This window comes from Phyllobates terribilis, unplaced genomic scaffold (genome assembly GCF_046119375.1).
Source record: "Phyllobates terribilis strain yellow unplaced genomic scaffold, ASM4611937v1 Scaffold_11__3_contigs__length_659146591, whole genome shotgun sequence".
Taxonomy (NCBI): Eukaryota; Metazoa; Chordata; class Amphibia; order Anura; family Dendrobatidae; genus Phyllobates; species Phyllobates terribilis.
This window is the reverse complement of record NW_027362771.1, coordinates 568,383,204-568,399,627: the sequence shown is the minus strand read 5'-3', so window position 1 is coordinate 568,399,627 and position 16,424 is coordinate 568,383,204. Positions and strand designations below refer to the sequence as shown.

The following is a 16,424-nucleotide window of genomic DNA, read 5'->3' as shown; positions in this document are numbered from 1 at the left end:
AGTCCAACACCATGCAGGACGCTTGGCATTTGCCACAGGACACCAGGATTGGCAAAGTCGCCACTGGCGCCCTGTCCTCTTCACAGATGAAAGCAGGTTCACACTGAGCAGATGTGACAGACGTGACAGTCTGGAGACGCCGTGGAGAGCGATCTGCTGCCTGCAACATCCTTCAGCATGACCGGTTTGGCAGTGGGTCAGTAATGGTGTGGGATGGCATTTCTTTGGAGGGCCGCACAGCCCTCCATGTGCTCGCCAGAGGTAGCCTGACTGCCATTAGGTACCAAAGTGAGATCCCCAGACCCCTTGTGAGACCATATGCTGGTGCGGTTGGCCCTGGGTTCCTCCTAATGCAGGACAATGCCAGACCTCATGTGGCTGGAGTGTGCCTCATTTTGACTTGTTTTAAGGACATTACATCAAAGTTGGATCAGCCTGTAGTGTGTTTTTCCACTTTAATTTTGGGGGTAACTCCAAATCCAGGCCTCCATTGGTTAATAAATTTGATTTCCATTGATGATTTTTGTGTGATTTTGTTGTCAGCACATTCAACTTTGTACAGAACAAAGTATTCAATGAGAATATTTCATTCATTCAGATCTAGGATGGGTTATTTGAGTATTTCCTTTATTTTTTTGAGCAGTGTATGAAGGCTTAAGGGCGATCTTATTACAATGTACAAATATATGAGGAGGCAGTACAGAGATCTGTATGAGCTTTTTACACCTAGGCCTGCAACGGTGACTAAAGTTCATTCTCAAATTGTACAAGCAGTGAGAACATGGAACTCGCAGTCCACACAATGTTGTAATGGTTGATTCACTAAACTAGTTTGAGGAGGGCCTGAATTCCTTAATCGAAAAATATATTACATTTTATGAGTGCTAGGGATGGGACGTTGATCCAGGGAACTAATCCGAAAGCATGAACTTGATCTTTTTTCAACCTATTTAACTAGGATTGCCAAATCTGGACTAGAGGAGGAATTTTTCTCCTAAATTGGGGCAATCTGCCTCAAGGGTTTCTTGCTTTTCTATGGTTAAACACGTGAGTATTATAGGATGGACTTGTGTCTTTTCTCATCTTTAAATATCGGAATATATGTCTGTGTGTGGAAAAAACAGACCACATTGATAATTCAAATTTATTAGAAAAACTGTATCAATACATTTACATCATTTAACGCATATTTACACTGAATCAAGACTTAAGATATGCAAGTCAACATCACAAAAATGTCACCGTACAATGACAATAGATTTACACTTCACGTTTTATTTTTTGCAAACTTTCAAAAATGTTCGGATTGGCGAGTCTTCCATCGGATTAAAAGATTGGGATTCTGCAAATAAAAGCAGAAAAGTTGATATTTTTCCTTTTGACGAGCAAACCTCCTTTCACTTGGACATTAGTACTGCGAAATACATAAGACTTACTGAGCTGTGTCGATAACTGATGTAAATGGGATGTGTTTTCATTTAAGAAGGAGTTTAACAAATTGATTGACTGTTGAAGATTATCCATCTGAAATGCAGTAAAAAAAATTTATAAAACCCATTTAATAAATGTGTAAGTTTAAACTAGATATTATACTGTATAAGTTCCAGAAGCCATACTACACCAATTGCAATCCCATGAAAACAGTATCTATATAAAACCGGATTCCTATATCCCCCCCCCACCCCTTAAACACATTAGATAAGTGTCAAACTAACCCACCAATTTCGCAGGTATTGACCAACCATAAAATGTGCATGGTGGCCTCCAGAAAGATGTTGAGAGAGAGATGGATTCGGGGACTTTTGAATTTTCAGTGGTAACAAACAGAGTCTGGCAGAGCTCTCGAGTCCGGTCGAGGAAGCTAGGAGAGATCGTGTTTGACCATCAGCTATCTAATGTGTTTGGGGGCCTTAACTTTTCAAAAAGTGAGATAGTCCTACAACACTCCTCTTCACATTACAGGAACAGTTAAGATTAAAATGGTCAATTACCAAACTCTTAATGGTCAAAAGCTTGATTAAACCAAGCCCTTCAGTTTGACCATAAACATGTCCAGCATCCATAGTTACAAATCTGTCTAGAGTAAGATAAGGCATGTTAACATCCAACCATACAGATCCCACCTTCTCATTTCCCCATACCCTCCAAAAAGGCATAAGAAAACAATTGACAGCCATAATACACGATTGATGGCAGATCCAACTGACAATTCTTTCGATAGTGGCTCAAATGTTGGCAGGTCCTTGTTTTCAACAACATCTGATGGTCAAGATGACCCAATAAAGCTTCTGCAACAATTCCCCATAGCTGAGGACATGGTGGGGGACTGATGATGGACTACGATAATGGACTGGTCATGGGGCTCCTGAACTCGATAGCCTTATAGGCATACATGAAGCAGTGGCGCTTGGGTCAGGAGACTCACGGCTAGTCCTTCTATCAAGGTTTATCCTTAGACCACGAAACATTGTTGTGTGAAGCCAGCCATAGCGAGGGAAAATTATTAGACAATGATTACTTCTGTAGCTCAGTATGACCTTTAGCACATGGTCCAACAAAATGGTTTGGCAACAAAGAGGGCAAGTGGCAAAGGACAACATGCCGAAAAACGTAATTTAGTTAATCCGTTTAATGTAAAAGCAAAGTGAAGAAAACCTAAAGGAACACAAAGGAGTTCAGAAATCTCATAAATGCTCCATTTGTTGGCAGGAAGCATTGGAGGGGTTTTAACTTGCACAGCACATATTGCTATAATTTTAAGCTGTTCTTCCTGACATATTAAATTATTTCTCCATTTCTGTGACTGACGCACCTGCTACAAGCCTTCACAAAAATGTCAGACCTCTTAGATGTATAAAACAGATGGAAGCTAGATGCAACACACAAAACCAAGCAAATATATTACATTAGTTGCACATATTTCCAGGCCATCGGCTCTGTCAAATCGAGTTTCCTATTTACTTTGTATTTCTAATAACATGACCATTTCCGAGCGTGGTTTTACGCGTAAATTTTTTTTGCAACGTTTTATCTAGAATTTTTTTGGGGGTAAAACAATAAAGAGTTATTGCACAAACTGTAAACAGTAAATATTTGGGCCTTTTCTGCTTTTTGGTAAGTTCAAAGTTAACAATCTCAAGGTTAAAAGTCCATCTTCAGAGATCTTGCTGTTCCTATCTCCACGCTGCGCAACATACGCTGTTACACTGTTTATTGGGTTACAGGAAGTTTCGTCCCGAGCAATTTGCCCCCATCAGTTCGCCCCCAGGTACAGTTCGCCCCCGCACATTTCGCCCCCAGGAAGATTCGGGGGGGGCAGTGGAAATGGATGGAAAAAGTGCTGAATGGAAGGAGAACAGCATGGGGAAGACCCCCGGAAGCATCTCTGACGCCCACATCGCTGCTGAGAACAATGGTGTCACCGTTTTACTCCACTTTAAAAAGGACTGACAATCAAACATTAAAAAAAAAAAATAAAAAAAATCGACGAGAAATTGTAGTTTACAGGAAAAAAAAAAGTTAACTTTTTTTCTATATAATGACAAAAAAAGTCAATTTAACGCCTTCGCAACCCTGGGATTTTCCGTTTTTGCATTTTCGTTTTTTGCTCCCCTTGTTCCCAGAGCCATAGCGTTTTTATTTTTTGGTCAATATGGCCGTGTGAGGGCTTATTTTTTGTGGAATGAGTTGTACTTTTGAATGGCATTACTGGTTTTACCATATCGTGTACTGGAAAAAAATTCCAAGTGCGGTGAAAATGCAAAAAAAGTGCAATACCACAGATGTTTTTTTTTTTACCACGTTCACTGAATGCTAAAACTGACCTGCTATTCTTATTCTCCAGGTCATTACGAGTTCGTAGACATCAAACATGTATAGGTTCTTTTTTATTTAAGTGGTGAAAAAAAAATTACAAAGTTTGCTAAAAATTAAAAAAAATAAATAAATGTCGCCATTTTCCGAGACCTGTAGCGTCTCCATTTTTCGGGATCTGGGCCGGGTGAGGGCTTATTTTTTGCACGCCGAGCTTAAGTTTTTATTGATACCATTTTGGGGTAGATCCAATGTTTTGATCGCCCGTTATTGCATTTTATTGCAATGTTGTGGCGAATTCTGGATTTTAGAATTTTTTTCTCGTTACGCCGTTTACAGATTGGATTAATTCTTTCCTTTTATTGATAGATCGGGCGATTCTGAACGCGGCGATACCAAATATGTGCATGTTTTTTGTTTTTTTTATTTTATTTTGAATGGGGCGAAAGGGGGGTGATTTAAACTTTTATATTTTTTTTTTATATATATATATATTTTTTTTTTTAAAACATTTTGCTTGCTTCTATAGTGTCCATAGGAGACTAGAAGCAGCACTTGTCCGATCGCCTCTGCTACATAGAGGCGATGAGCAGATTGGCTCTATGTAGCAGAAATGCTCTTGAGCTATGAGCGCCGACCACTAGGTGGCGCTCATAGCGATCAGCTCATGACACCCACTGGAGTCTGCTTCAGACCCAGGGTTGTCATGCCCACGCATCGGTGACTCGCGATCACGTGACGGGGTCACCAATGGGCGGGGTAAGTGACGCGCTTCCGGCACGGCGATGTTAAATGCTGCTGTCAGAGGCATTTAACATGTTAACAGCCGAGGGTGGATCGCGATTCCACCAGCGGCTGTTGCGGGCACATGTCAGCTGTAATAATCAGCTGACATGTGCCCGGTTCAGAGCGGGATCAGCGCCGGAGCCCTCACTGAACCAGGGGTTACAGCCTGTTGTGTACCAATACGGCACAGGCTGTAAAGAGGTTAAAAAAAAAGGATTCATTTTTTTATTTTTAGTAAAACCACAATTACATTTTTATTAAAAAATTGGAAATTTCAGTGCAATTTAAGAAGGAAGTAAGAAGTGAAAAAAATTAGGCACTCAAATACACCCTTTATTAGACATAAAGGAGGGCCTTATACACATTTAATTCAAATTGTAATGTATTGGTACTCCTAGACTCAAAGGCTATGCACTAAGTGCAAATCCTGCCCAAAATTACAAGCAGGGTCATCCATACATCCTTGAAGGTACCAACTGTAGTGCCTTAATCAAATATTGTGAACAAAGTATGGTTGTGATACTCCTACATTCATCAAAGCTCTGGACACAGTGCAAAGCCAGGAAAAAAAAAACTATAAAAAGGAGGGTCATCGATACACCCTTGAAGGCAACAACTGGAGGGCCTCATTCAAATATTGAAGATTAAAAACACTGTGTTGATGTCATCTGGGGGTGTAGAAAAGTCAGGGCTAATCCAGGCTATGTTCATTTATATCAGAGTGAACCAGTCAGCATTCTCTGTTGACAGGCGAAAGAGGATGTCTGGTATGACTTATGACCACCCGGCGGCACTAAAAACCCGCTCAAACAAGACGCTAGCAGCGGGCAGCATAACACCTCCAAGGCATAGAGGGACAGCTCATGCCAGGTATCCAGCTTTGAGTCCCAATAGTTGAAGGTCACAAAGGAATTAGGGAGTACGCTGGTTTTGTCGGGCAGGTATTGCTTAACCATCTTTAAAAACCTTTTCCCTCCTTGTCAAAAATATCTGGTCATCAGGGCCTGGACGCTGGGAGGGTGTCATGAAATTGGCCCAGGCCTTTGACCCTGTACTCCTGCCTCTATTGTACCTGGTCAGTGTCTACCTCGCCTCTCCTTATTGGTTGGGCAAGGAAGCTTGCCCCCTGCCGCTAGCGTTGTCTCATGGGAATTTTTTCAACATATTTTACACAATGGCCTTCTGGTATAGCACCATTTTATTAGACCTCTCCAAGTCAGGAAAGAGAGATTCAAGGTTCTGCTTGTGGAGTGGGTCTAGCAGGGTGAACAACCAGTACTATTTTTTGGCCAAGATGAACATAACGCGAGGGTCACAGTAAAGGCAGTAGTACATAAAGTAGGCCATATGTGCCAAGCTCCCTACAGCCAACACTTCCCTGTCTCCACCAGGATGACGACTCTTCATCTCCTCCTTCTCCCTCCCTCAGCTCATCCATGTAGGAGAGACAGGATGAAGCTTGTGTGGATACTTGCCTCTGTTGCGCTAGCAACCAGCTCCTGTTCCTCCTCCTCATTGTTACCCAATCCACGCTGAGCAGATGAGGCGAAGCTGGGTAGTATCTCCCTGTCTCATGTCTTCCTTCATCTCCACCTGGTTCGCATTCAAAGCTTCATGCTTAAATTGGCATCAGCAACTGTTTAAATAGGTACAGACGCGGGATCATTGCGGTGATTATGGAGTCATCACTGCTGACCATCTTTGTGGAGTCCTCAAAGTCTTGGAGAAACTTAGAAATGTCAGACATCCAAGCCCACTCTTCAGTTATGTGCGGAGGCTGACCAGAATACCCATGGGCGTGTTGGAGCTGGTATTCAACAACTGGCCTCTGCTGTTCACAAAGAATTGCCAGCATGTGCAGTGTGGAGTTCCAGCATGTAGGCACATCGCACATCAGTCGGCGAGCAGGCACTTGCATGCACTGCTGCAGAACTGCCAGAGCGGCGGCAGCTGTAGCAGACATGCGGAAATGGGCACTGACACGGTGTACCTTGACCAGAAGCTGTAGCAAATCTGGGTAGATTTTCAGAAATCGCTGAACTACCAAGTTGAGCCCGTGGGTCAAGCATGGTACGTGTGGGAGCTTGCCAAGCTTCACAGCCACCACCAGGTTATGCCCATTATCACACAAGACCATGCTTGGTTGGAGGTTCAGCGGTGAGACGCACAGATTTGTCTGGTCTGTTATTCTTTTCAATAACTCTGCCGCGGTGTGCAATTTGTCTCCTAGACAAATTAGCATCAGCAGAGCCTGTTGCCGCTTCGCTGAGGCAGTCCTGCAGAGCTTCCGGCTGATGTGGATGACATGCCCTGAGATAACACATTGGAGATGGAGGAAGAGGAGGAGATGTCGGAACTGGTGTAGGAGGTGGTGCAAACCCTGATAGCAGTATGGCCAGTGATCCTCGGCGCTGGTAGCACATGTGCCCTGCCAGGGTGGGATTCTGACCCGGTCTCCACAATGTTCACCCAATGTGCCGTCAGGGAAATAGAGAGTCTCTGACCACAAGTGCTTGTTGGTCGTTAAGTGGACAATGCCAATAACTCCATTGGTAAGGGCATGGGTGATGTTCCTGGACACGTGCTGGTACAAGGCGGGGACGTCACACTAGGACAAATAGTGGCAGCTGAGGAAAGAGTACTGAGGGACAGCTGCCACCATGAGTCAGCGGAAATTCTCCATGTGTACAAGTCTAAACTTAAACATTTAGACGGCAAGCAGCCTGGAATTGTGCCGATTTAGTGTTTGGGCCTGTAGGTGGGAAGCTAGAAACATTCTCTTTCGCTCCATGGCCTGGGGTAGGGACAGCTGAACGCTGTGCAGGGACAAGTTTTTGGAAGTGCCTGATGATGGTGCCTCAGAATGTGCAAGGACAGGTGCAGGGCGGGAGGCAATTGTGCCAGTGTCATGGATAGGGTACTGGGAAGCACCTAGTACATGGGAAGAGGCAGTGGTGTCACCAGCTGGCACCAATTGTGGACTCAGGCATTCGGCCCACTGAGTCGGGTGCTTAGATGACATGTGCCTGATCAAGCTGATGGTTAGGTTCTTCGTGATCAGGTCCCTGCTGAACTTGGCATAGCATAGGTTGCAAATGACCATTTTTTTGTCTCAGAACTCTTTAAAAAGTCCCAGATTGGGGAACACCTAACCCTTTGATGGAGAAATTTACGAGTGTCGGTGCTCTGTGAAACAGTTGCCCGCCTTCTCCCTCTGGTCACCCCACTGCCTCTTCCTGCCTGTTTTGGTGCTGCCGCTCCCTCCCCCTCAGCGCTGCTGGCCTCGCTCTGCATGCCAGCTTCCCAGGTTGGGTCAGGGACTTGCACCCTGGTTTTACTGACTTGGTGACTTAACCTGACTTATTAGCAACTATGTCTCATCATCATCTACCTCCTTAGACAAAATTTGACGTTCACAATAGTCATCTTCTTGTGGCCATGCCAGCTCTAAGTTTTGCGCATCACTAAACAGCATCTCCTCCTGTTCCTCTTCGAACATGCAGTGAGAGGCCACAATCAAGAAATGATGTTGTAAAGAGCTCTTTGGCGTGTCCTAGTCTGGGATCACTGGTCTCCTCACTGGTCTCCTGGGACTCAACATTGGGGAGAAAAGGAGGATCAGGGTGAGGATTAAGTGATCCAGACTCTTGGGTGGAGAGACTGGACCGTGTGGAAGACTGGGTGGTGCTCCCAAGAATGCTCTACTATCCAACCGACCACCTGTTTGCACTAGTGAGGCTTCAGAAGTGGTGTCCCTAGCCTCCCTGCAAAGTGCGACAGGAACCTATGTGTCGTGGATGGGCGTGTTTCTTGTGCTCCAGCAACAGGCACAGTCGCACCTGCCCCACATCCTCGCCATCTGCACTCCAACTTCCCCATCCCATCCCTTACTGCACACATTTTTATAATTGCCAAGTCTCTGGAAACCCCAATTTATTTTTTTTTCCATTATTTAAAAAATATAGTCACCTGTAGCAGCAGGGCTGTGGAGTCGGAGTCTGTGTCCATTGTGGTGGAGTCGGAATTGGAGTCGGTATAAAATGGACCGACTCCAACTCCTAAAATATAGAATAAATTGGTCACAGTAGTTCAATGCAGTTTGTGGGGAATATTTTTTCATAAGAATTTGGAAAAGTTATGAAATATCCTATTCCTGATCTAAGGGTCTAGACTTTTAGCGGAGATGAATCTGTGCTACAGTAAATTTATCACTTGAACATGAGCCGTGTATGAGGGAGTCGGAGTCGTGGAGTCAGTCTGTGTCATGGAAATTGAGGAGTTGGAGGTTTGGCTTACCGACTCCACAGCCCTGTGTAGCACGCCAAGCAGTTTTTAAAAAATTTAAACCACTGTGATTTCACAAAAAAACATGTTTAACTGTATGGATGGCAAGAGTCAAATTTTTTCAACGAAAAAAAAAAAAAAAAAAAAAAAAGTGGTCAACTGCAGCAGCGATATATTTAACAATAAGCCCTATCTAGAGACTGTATTCAGCCACTCTCCCTGTTCCTGCAGCTGCCCCTAGGCTAAATGCAGAATGTATTGCATAGAAGCAGAAAAAGAACAAGATTAGCCGTTAGAAGGAGTGTTAGGCCACGGCCCCACTATCAGTATTCGGTCAGTATTTTTTCTCATTAGTGGGAGCCAAAACCAGGAGTGGGTGATAAATGCAGAATTGGTGATTGTTCCTCACCTGGTTTTGGCTCCAACTCTTGAGAAAAAAAATACTGACCGAATACTGATAGTGGGGCTGCGGCCTTAGTATGATGATTCGGCGAGTGCCAAGCACATCTGAGCACCCAGATACTCAAGTGATAGCAGAGTATCACCGAACACGTTCGCTAATCACCAATAATAAGAATAACAAAAAAATAAAAAATAACAAGTTCTAGATCCGGGAAGTAAAAACGGAAAAAAATAAATAAATAAAAAAGGAATAGTCCAGTCATGAAGGGGTTAAAACAGATCTGAATCTACATCTAAAAAGAAAAAAAGATGCATTTAAAAAAAATAAATATAAAAACAACTAATGTCTTTTGTTCAATTGATGGAACGGCAACACAAAAGTATTCAAAATGGAAAGACATTTCTGCAAGCAGGAAACATACCACAATTTCCATGCAGTCAAATACTGCCCCCTGCTGGTGTAAAATGGCACTGTAGTCTGGTCTGCTCTGAAGGACTTGATCTTGGGAAGACGGTAGATCAGGAACAGTGAGTGGGGGATTGTCATTCGCTCGGATTTCTTCAAGATGCCTTTTTAAAGCAAGATAGTAGATATTACTAATAATGAAGCTTAATAAAAACATCTGAATTATTCGAAAAAACACCACAGATATATAGGAGGAAAAAAAAACTATTGAAAACATGGCTAAGGTCAGAAAATTATTATTCACTGCTCAAAAAAATAAAAGGGAACACAAACAGAATATAACTCCAAGTAAATCAAACTTCTGTGAAATCAAACTGTCCACTTAGGAAGCAACACTGATTGACAATCAATGTCACATGCTGTTGTGCAAATGAAATAGACAATAGATGGAAATTATTGGCAATTATCAAGACTCCCTCAATAAAGGAGTGGTTCTACAGGTGGGGACCACAGACCACATCTCAGTACCAATGCTTTCTGGCTGATGTTTTGGTCACTTTTGAATGTTGGTTGTGCTTTCACACTCGTGGTAGCATGAGATGGACTCTACAATCCACAGAAGTTGCTCAGGTAGTGCAGCTCATCCAGGATGGCACATCAACGCGAGCTGTGGCAAGAAGGTTTGCTGTGTCTGTCAGCGTAGTGTCCAGAAGCTGGAGGCGATACCAGGAGACAGGCCAGTACACCAGGAGACGTGGAGGGGGCCGTAGGAGGGCAACAACCCAGCAGCAGGACCGCTACCTCTGCCTTTGTGCAAGGAGGAACAGGAGGATCACTGCCAGAGCCCTGCAAAATGACCTCCAGCAGGCCACAAATGTGCATGTGTCTGCACAAACGGTTAGAAACCGACTCTATGAGGGTGGTATGAGGGTCCGACGTCCACAGATGGGGGTTGTGCTGACAGCCCAACACCGTAGGTATAACAGAGACTTGGCTAGACGATAGCTACGACTGGGCGGTAAATTTAACAGATTATAGTTTATTTAGAAGGGACCGGAAACAGGGGAAAGGCGGAGGAGTCTGCTTATATGTAAAGTCACGTCTAAAGCCCAGACTAAGGGAAGATATAGGAGAGGGAGAAGAGGGGGTCGAGTCCATGTGGGTAGAGATAGAGGGGGCAAAAAATAATAATAAAATATTACTGGGGGTCTGCTATAAGCCACCAAATATAACAGAGGAGAATGAGAATCTGCTATTAGGACAAATAGACAAAGTAGCAAAACATAATGAAGTGATTGTAATGGGGGATTTCAACTACCCGGATATTGACTGGGAAACAGAAACCTGTAGATCTCAGAAAGGAAAAAGGTTCTTGACAAATATTAAGGATAATTATCTCTCCCAACTAGTGCAGGGACCAACGAGAGGGAAGGCCGTGTTGGACTTAATATTGACTAATAGGCCTGATAGAATAACTGAGGTACAGATAGGGGGGCACCTAGGTAATAGCGACCATAATATTATCGACTTCAAAATGCCCTTCAGTAGGGTTATCAATAAGGGAACAACAAAAACATTAAACTTTAGGAGGGCGAAGTTTGATCAGCTGATAGAAAACCTTCAACTTATTGACTGGGACAAAGTTCTTAATCAAAGGAATACGAATAGTAAATGGGAAACCTTCAAAAGAATTCTGAATACTCAGTGCGAGAGGTATATACCGTATGGGAATAAAAGGGCCAGAAATAAGAGGAAACCAATATGGTTGAACAAGAACGTAAAAGGGGCGTTAAATAGCAAAAAAGAGGCATTCAAGAGATTAAAACAGGAAAACAGTAAGGAGGCACTAATGTGTTACAAGGAAAAAACGAGAACCTGCAAAAAACAAATAAAAATAGCGAAGGAGGAAACAGAGATGTATTGCTAGGGAAAGTAGATCAAATCCCAAACTGTTCTTTACGTATATAAATAGTAAAAGGATTAAATCGGATAATATTGGACCGATAAAAAGTGATGAAGGCAAAATCATAGAGAAAGATGAGGATAAAGCTAATCTATTAAATAATTTTTTTTCGTCAACTTTCACAAAGGAAATCGAACTAACAGGAGAAATGAGAAGTGACAAGCTTAATCCTCCACTAAGTATGACAAATCTAACCCAAGCTGGGGTACAGAAACGCCTCAGTAACATTAAAATAAACAAATCACCAGGACCTGATGGCATACACCCACGGGTACTAAGGGAACTAAGTAATGTGATAGACAGACCGTTATATCTTATATTTAAGGACTCTGTTGAGACTGGGTCTGTACCACTTGATTGGCGACAGGCGAATGTAGTGCCAATATTCAAAAAGGGAGCGAAAAGTGACGCCGGAAACTATCGGCCGGTGAGTCTGACGTCCGTTGTGGGCAAAATTTTTGAAGGCTTTATTAATGAGGCAATTACGGAGCATCTTGATGCTAATAATCTATTAACCCAGAACCAACATGGATTCATGAGGAATCGCTCCTGCCAAACTAACCTGATTGACTTCTACGAGGAGGTTAGCTCTCGAGTAGATCAGGGGGAACCAGTGGATGTCGTGTATCTCGACTTCTCAAAAGCGTTCGATAGCGTGCCACATAATAGGTTGGTATACAAAATGAGAATGATGGGACTGGGGGAAAATGTCTGCAAGTGGGTAGCTAACTGGCTAAAGGATAGAAGGCAGAGGGTAGTTATAAATGGAATATACTCAGATTGGGTAAGCGTCACTAGTGGGGTACCACAGGGGTCTGTACTAGGCCCAATGTTATTTAATATCTTTATTAACGACATAGTCAACGGGATAAATAGTAAAATATCAATATTTGCAGATGACACAAAGTTATGTAAAACAATTAATACAAAAGAGGACAGTGCAGACCTACAGAGGGATTTGGATAAGCTGGGTAGGTGGAGCATTAAATGGCAAATGAGGTTTAACGAGGAGAAATGTAAGGTCATACATATGGGAAGGAAAAATGGAAGTCACCAGTACTCACTGAATGGGAAATCATTGGGGAATTCAGAGATGGAGAAGGACTTGGGCATCTTGATTGATAGCAAACTAAATTGGAGTGCCCAAAGTCAGGCGGCTGCTGTAAGGGCAAACAGGGTAATGGGATGTATCAGAAGAGGTATAGCTGCAAAGGATGAGAACATTGTTCTTCCACTGTACAAAGCACTGGTCAGACCACACTTGGAATACTGTGCTCAGTTATGGGCCCCAATATATAGAAAGGATATAAATGAGCTTGAAAAGGTACAAAGGAGGGCAACAAAATTAATAAAGGGAATGGAGGGACTGCAATACCCAGAGAGGTTGGCAAAACTAGGACTATTCAGCCTGGAAAAGAGAAGGTTGAGGGGGGACATAATAAATGTGTACAAATATGTTAGGGGACAGTATAGAGATCTTGCCCGGGATTTGTTCAAAAGGAGGGATATTACGGTAACAAGAGGGCATTCACTAAGACTGGAAGAGAAAAGGTTTCAGCAACAGCATAGGAAGGGGTTCTTTACGGTAAGAGCAGTGAGAATATGGAATTCACTGAGTGAGGAGACGGTAATGTCGGATTCACTACACCAGTTCAAGCGGGGACTGGATGCTTTTCTAGATACCAGGCAGATTTCAGTGTATACTTAAAAATAAAATAAAATAGTAGGTTGATACAGGGATTTCTTCTGACTGCTGGTTTCAGAGTCGGGAGGGAATTTTTCCTCAGGTGAAGATTGGCTAAATCATTTGGGGTTTTTGCCCTCCTCTGGATCAACTTTAGCAATTACAGAACTAACAGGTCGAACTTGATGGACGCAAGTCTTTATTCGGCTTTACTAACTATGTAACTATGTGCAGGACGCTTGGCATTTGCCACAGAACACCAGGATTGGTAAAGTCGCCACTGGCGCCCTGTGCTCTTCACAGATGAAAGCAGGTTCACACTGAGCACATGTGACAGACGTGACAGAGTCTGGAGACGCCATGGAGAGCGATCTGCTGCCTGCAACATCCTTCAGCATGACCGGTTTGGCAGTGGGTCAGTAATGGTGTGGGGTGGCATTTCTTTGGAGGGCTGCACAGCCCTCCATGTGCTCGCCAGAGGTAGCCTGACTGCCATTAGGTACCGAGATGAGATCCTCAGACCCCTTGTGAGACCATATGCTGGTGCGGTTGGCCCTGGGTTCCTCCTAATGCAGGACAATGCCAGACCTCATGTGGCTGGAGTGTGTCAGCAGTTCCTGCAAGATGACGGCATTGAAGCTATGGACTGGCCGCCCGTTCCCCAGACCTGAATCCGATTGAGCACATCTGGGACATCATGTCTCGCTCCATCCATCAACGTCACGTTGCACCACAGACTGTCCAGGAGTTGGCGGATGCTTTAGTCCAGGTCTGGGAGGAGATCCCACAGGAGACCATCCGCAACCTCATCAGGAGCATGCCCAGGCGTTGTAGGGAGGTCATACAGGCACGTGGAGGCCACACACAATACTCCGCCTCATCAGGAGCATGCCCAGGCGTTGTAGGGAGGTCATACAGGCACGTGGAGGCCACACACAATACTCAGCCTCATCAGGAGCATGCCCAGGCGTTGTAGGGAGGTCATACAGGCACGTGGAGGCCACACACAATACTCAGCCTCATCAGGAGCATGCCCAGGCGTTGTAGGGAGGTCATACAGGCACGTGGAGGCCACACACAATACTGAGCCCCATTTTGACTTGTTTTAAGGACATTGCATCAAAGTTGGATGTGTGTTTTTCCACTTTAATTTTGGGGGTAACTCCAAATCCAGGCCTCCATTGGTTAATAAATGTGATTTCCATTGATGATTTTTGTGTGATTTTGTTGTCAGCACATTCAGCTTTGTACAGAACAAAGTATTCAATGAGAATATTTCATTCATTCAGATCTAGGATGTGTTATTTGAGTGTTCCCTTTATATGAGCAATGTATGTATGTATGTATGTATGTATGTATGTATGTATGTATATAGTGAAAATACTTCTAAATTGCAAAGAAATCCAGAAATATTGCAGTATTCACACTGAACAGGCCTATGGTACATTCAGACAGGCCTATGGTAGTCAATAAAAGACCACTGACCGGCTATAATCAAGCGTTGGGCGGTCATTTAATAGTTTAATAGGTTAGGTGGCCGACTGGACTTGTAGGTGCACAGAACGATTGCTAGTCCGATCATTCTGTGCCCATAGAATTTCATGTTATTTGCTGCACAGGTTGTGTACACAGGACAATGTGCTAACAAGAACAATTCTTTTTAAAGGTGTTGTCCAGGTGTATGATAGTCTGAAGTCAATTTCTGTGGCAATAGACTTCTGAATCCTCACAGCTTGTACATTGGGCGCTGTCACGATTGTCCCGAGCTGAGAGAGGACAGCTTGTATACTTCTGGCCACATTCCGACTAGACGTGTGCAGCCTCACTCAATACAAGTGAATTGAGTGAGGTCACGCATGTCTAGTCGGCACGAGACCTCATGTATGCAAACCATATACTTCCTTTCACCCGCACTGTAGAATCCTGACAGCATGCATTGTACACGCACACTGTGAGGATTTAGAAGTCTGCAGTCACATAAAGTGACTGTGGACTTTAATAACAACCCTGGACAACCCCTTTAATCAAGCTTAAAAAAATCATCTCACCAGACGAACAAGTGTTTTGCCAGACCATTTACTCAGGAAAATTCATTCTTATGTGCCTTACTCACTCAAAATAGACCATCACGTCACCTTGTGCTGCGTACACAGGGTCAGCAGACATTTTTATCATCAGAAGTCAGGACGACGATGGAAGGCAGCCCTTCTATTATAACGCTGCAGTCACATCCCATGCCCGGGGCACCTTACCTAGTCTCCCTCCCTGTACATGGCATGTTCATTATATTCTCCTATATAAGTCCATCTATTGTGTGCCAAAAAAGGTGCATTTTATAGGTGTCGAGAATCGGTAAAACAAGTTCACGATAACCTCGTTCACAATTATAGGCCCATCCAAACATGCCTGCAATCGTGAGATGAACTAGCACATCACTTATTCTTTGAGGGACAGGGTCATTTAAGCCAGCATAAAAAAGGGTTTTTAATATTACAGTGGATTAAAATGTTTGTAACAAGATTTAAGGTTATCCCCTAGGCATTGGATAGAGGACAACTTCCAGATCAAGGGGGTCTGACCGCTGGCACACTCAGCAATCTAGAGAGCAAGGCCCTTAAAAGCAAGGGTCGAGCATAGGCACCTCCACTCCATTCATCCCCAATGGGAGCATTTATAGATTTCTGTGGCTAGACTGCTTCTAGCAGTTCGATATCTAACTAGACCCAGCCCGAGAGCGACTCCGATCTCCTTTATAGAAAAAAAAAAAAAACACACACACCTCTAATTTTCCCGACAGATAAAATTCAGGTTGCCAACAACCACCACTAGAGGGAGCTCCAGAGTTTACCATTTCAATATTAATGAGAAAAGGTCACCTCCAAAAACACAATTTACCTGTAGATAAGCAGTAGTGGTAATCTGCAAGTACATGGTGTTTAAGTCATGATTAGCCTCCTTACTAGAGCTGCGGCTACAAGGAGAAAATAAAGTTATATCCTCCCTCTCGTCATCGGGGTGGAGCGGTTTATCATTGCTCATTGTATTAGGTTGTAATCACTCTCTGGCATAAATGATTGACAGCTCAC

At 43.6% G+C, this 16,424-nt stretch overlaps 1 protein-coding gene across 4 annotated transcripts in view; it reads right to left on the bottom strand.

The window, feature by feature from the left end:
* Nucleotides 1-1,130: 1,130 nt before the first annotated feature.
* DSN1 (DSN1 component of MIS12 kinetochore complex) overlaps nt 1,131-16,424 on the bottom strand; it is a 79,848-nt gene continuing 64,554 nt past the window's right edge. For all 4 annotated transcript variants that reach the window (XM_073654165.1, XM_073654163.1, XM_073654166.1 and 1 more), the window contains 3 exons: nt 9,708-9,855; nt 1,437-1,524; nt 1,131-1,342 (listed from right to left, as the gene is read on the bottom strand). In XM_073654165.1, coding sequence (XP_073510266.1) covers nt 1,275-1,342; nt 1,437-1,524; nt 9,708-9,855 — 304 coding nt within the window. In that variant the 3' untranslated portion in view covers nt 1,131-1,274. The remainder of the gene's footprint in view (nt 1,343-1,436; nt 1,525-9,707; nt 9,856-16,424) is intronic.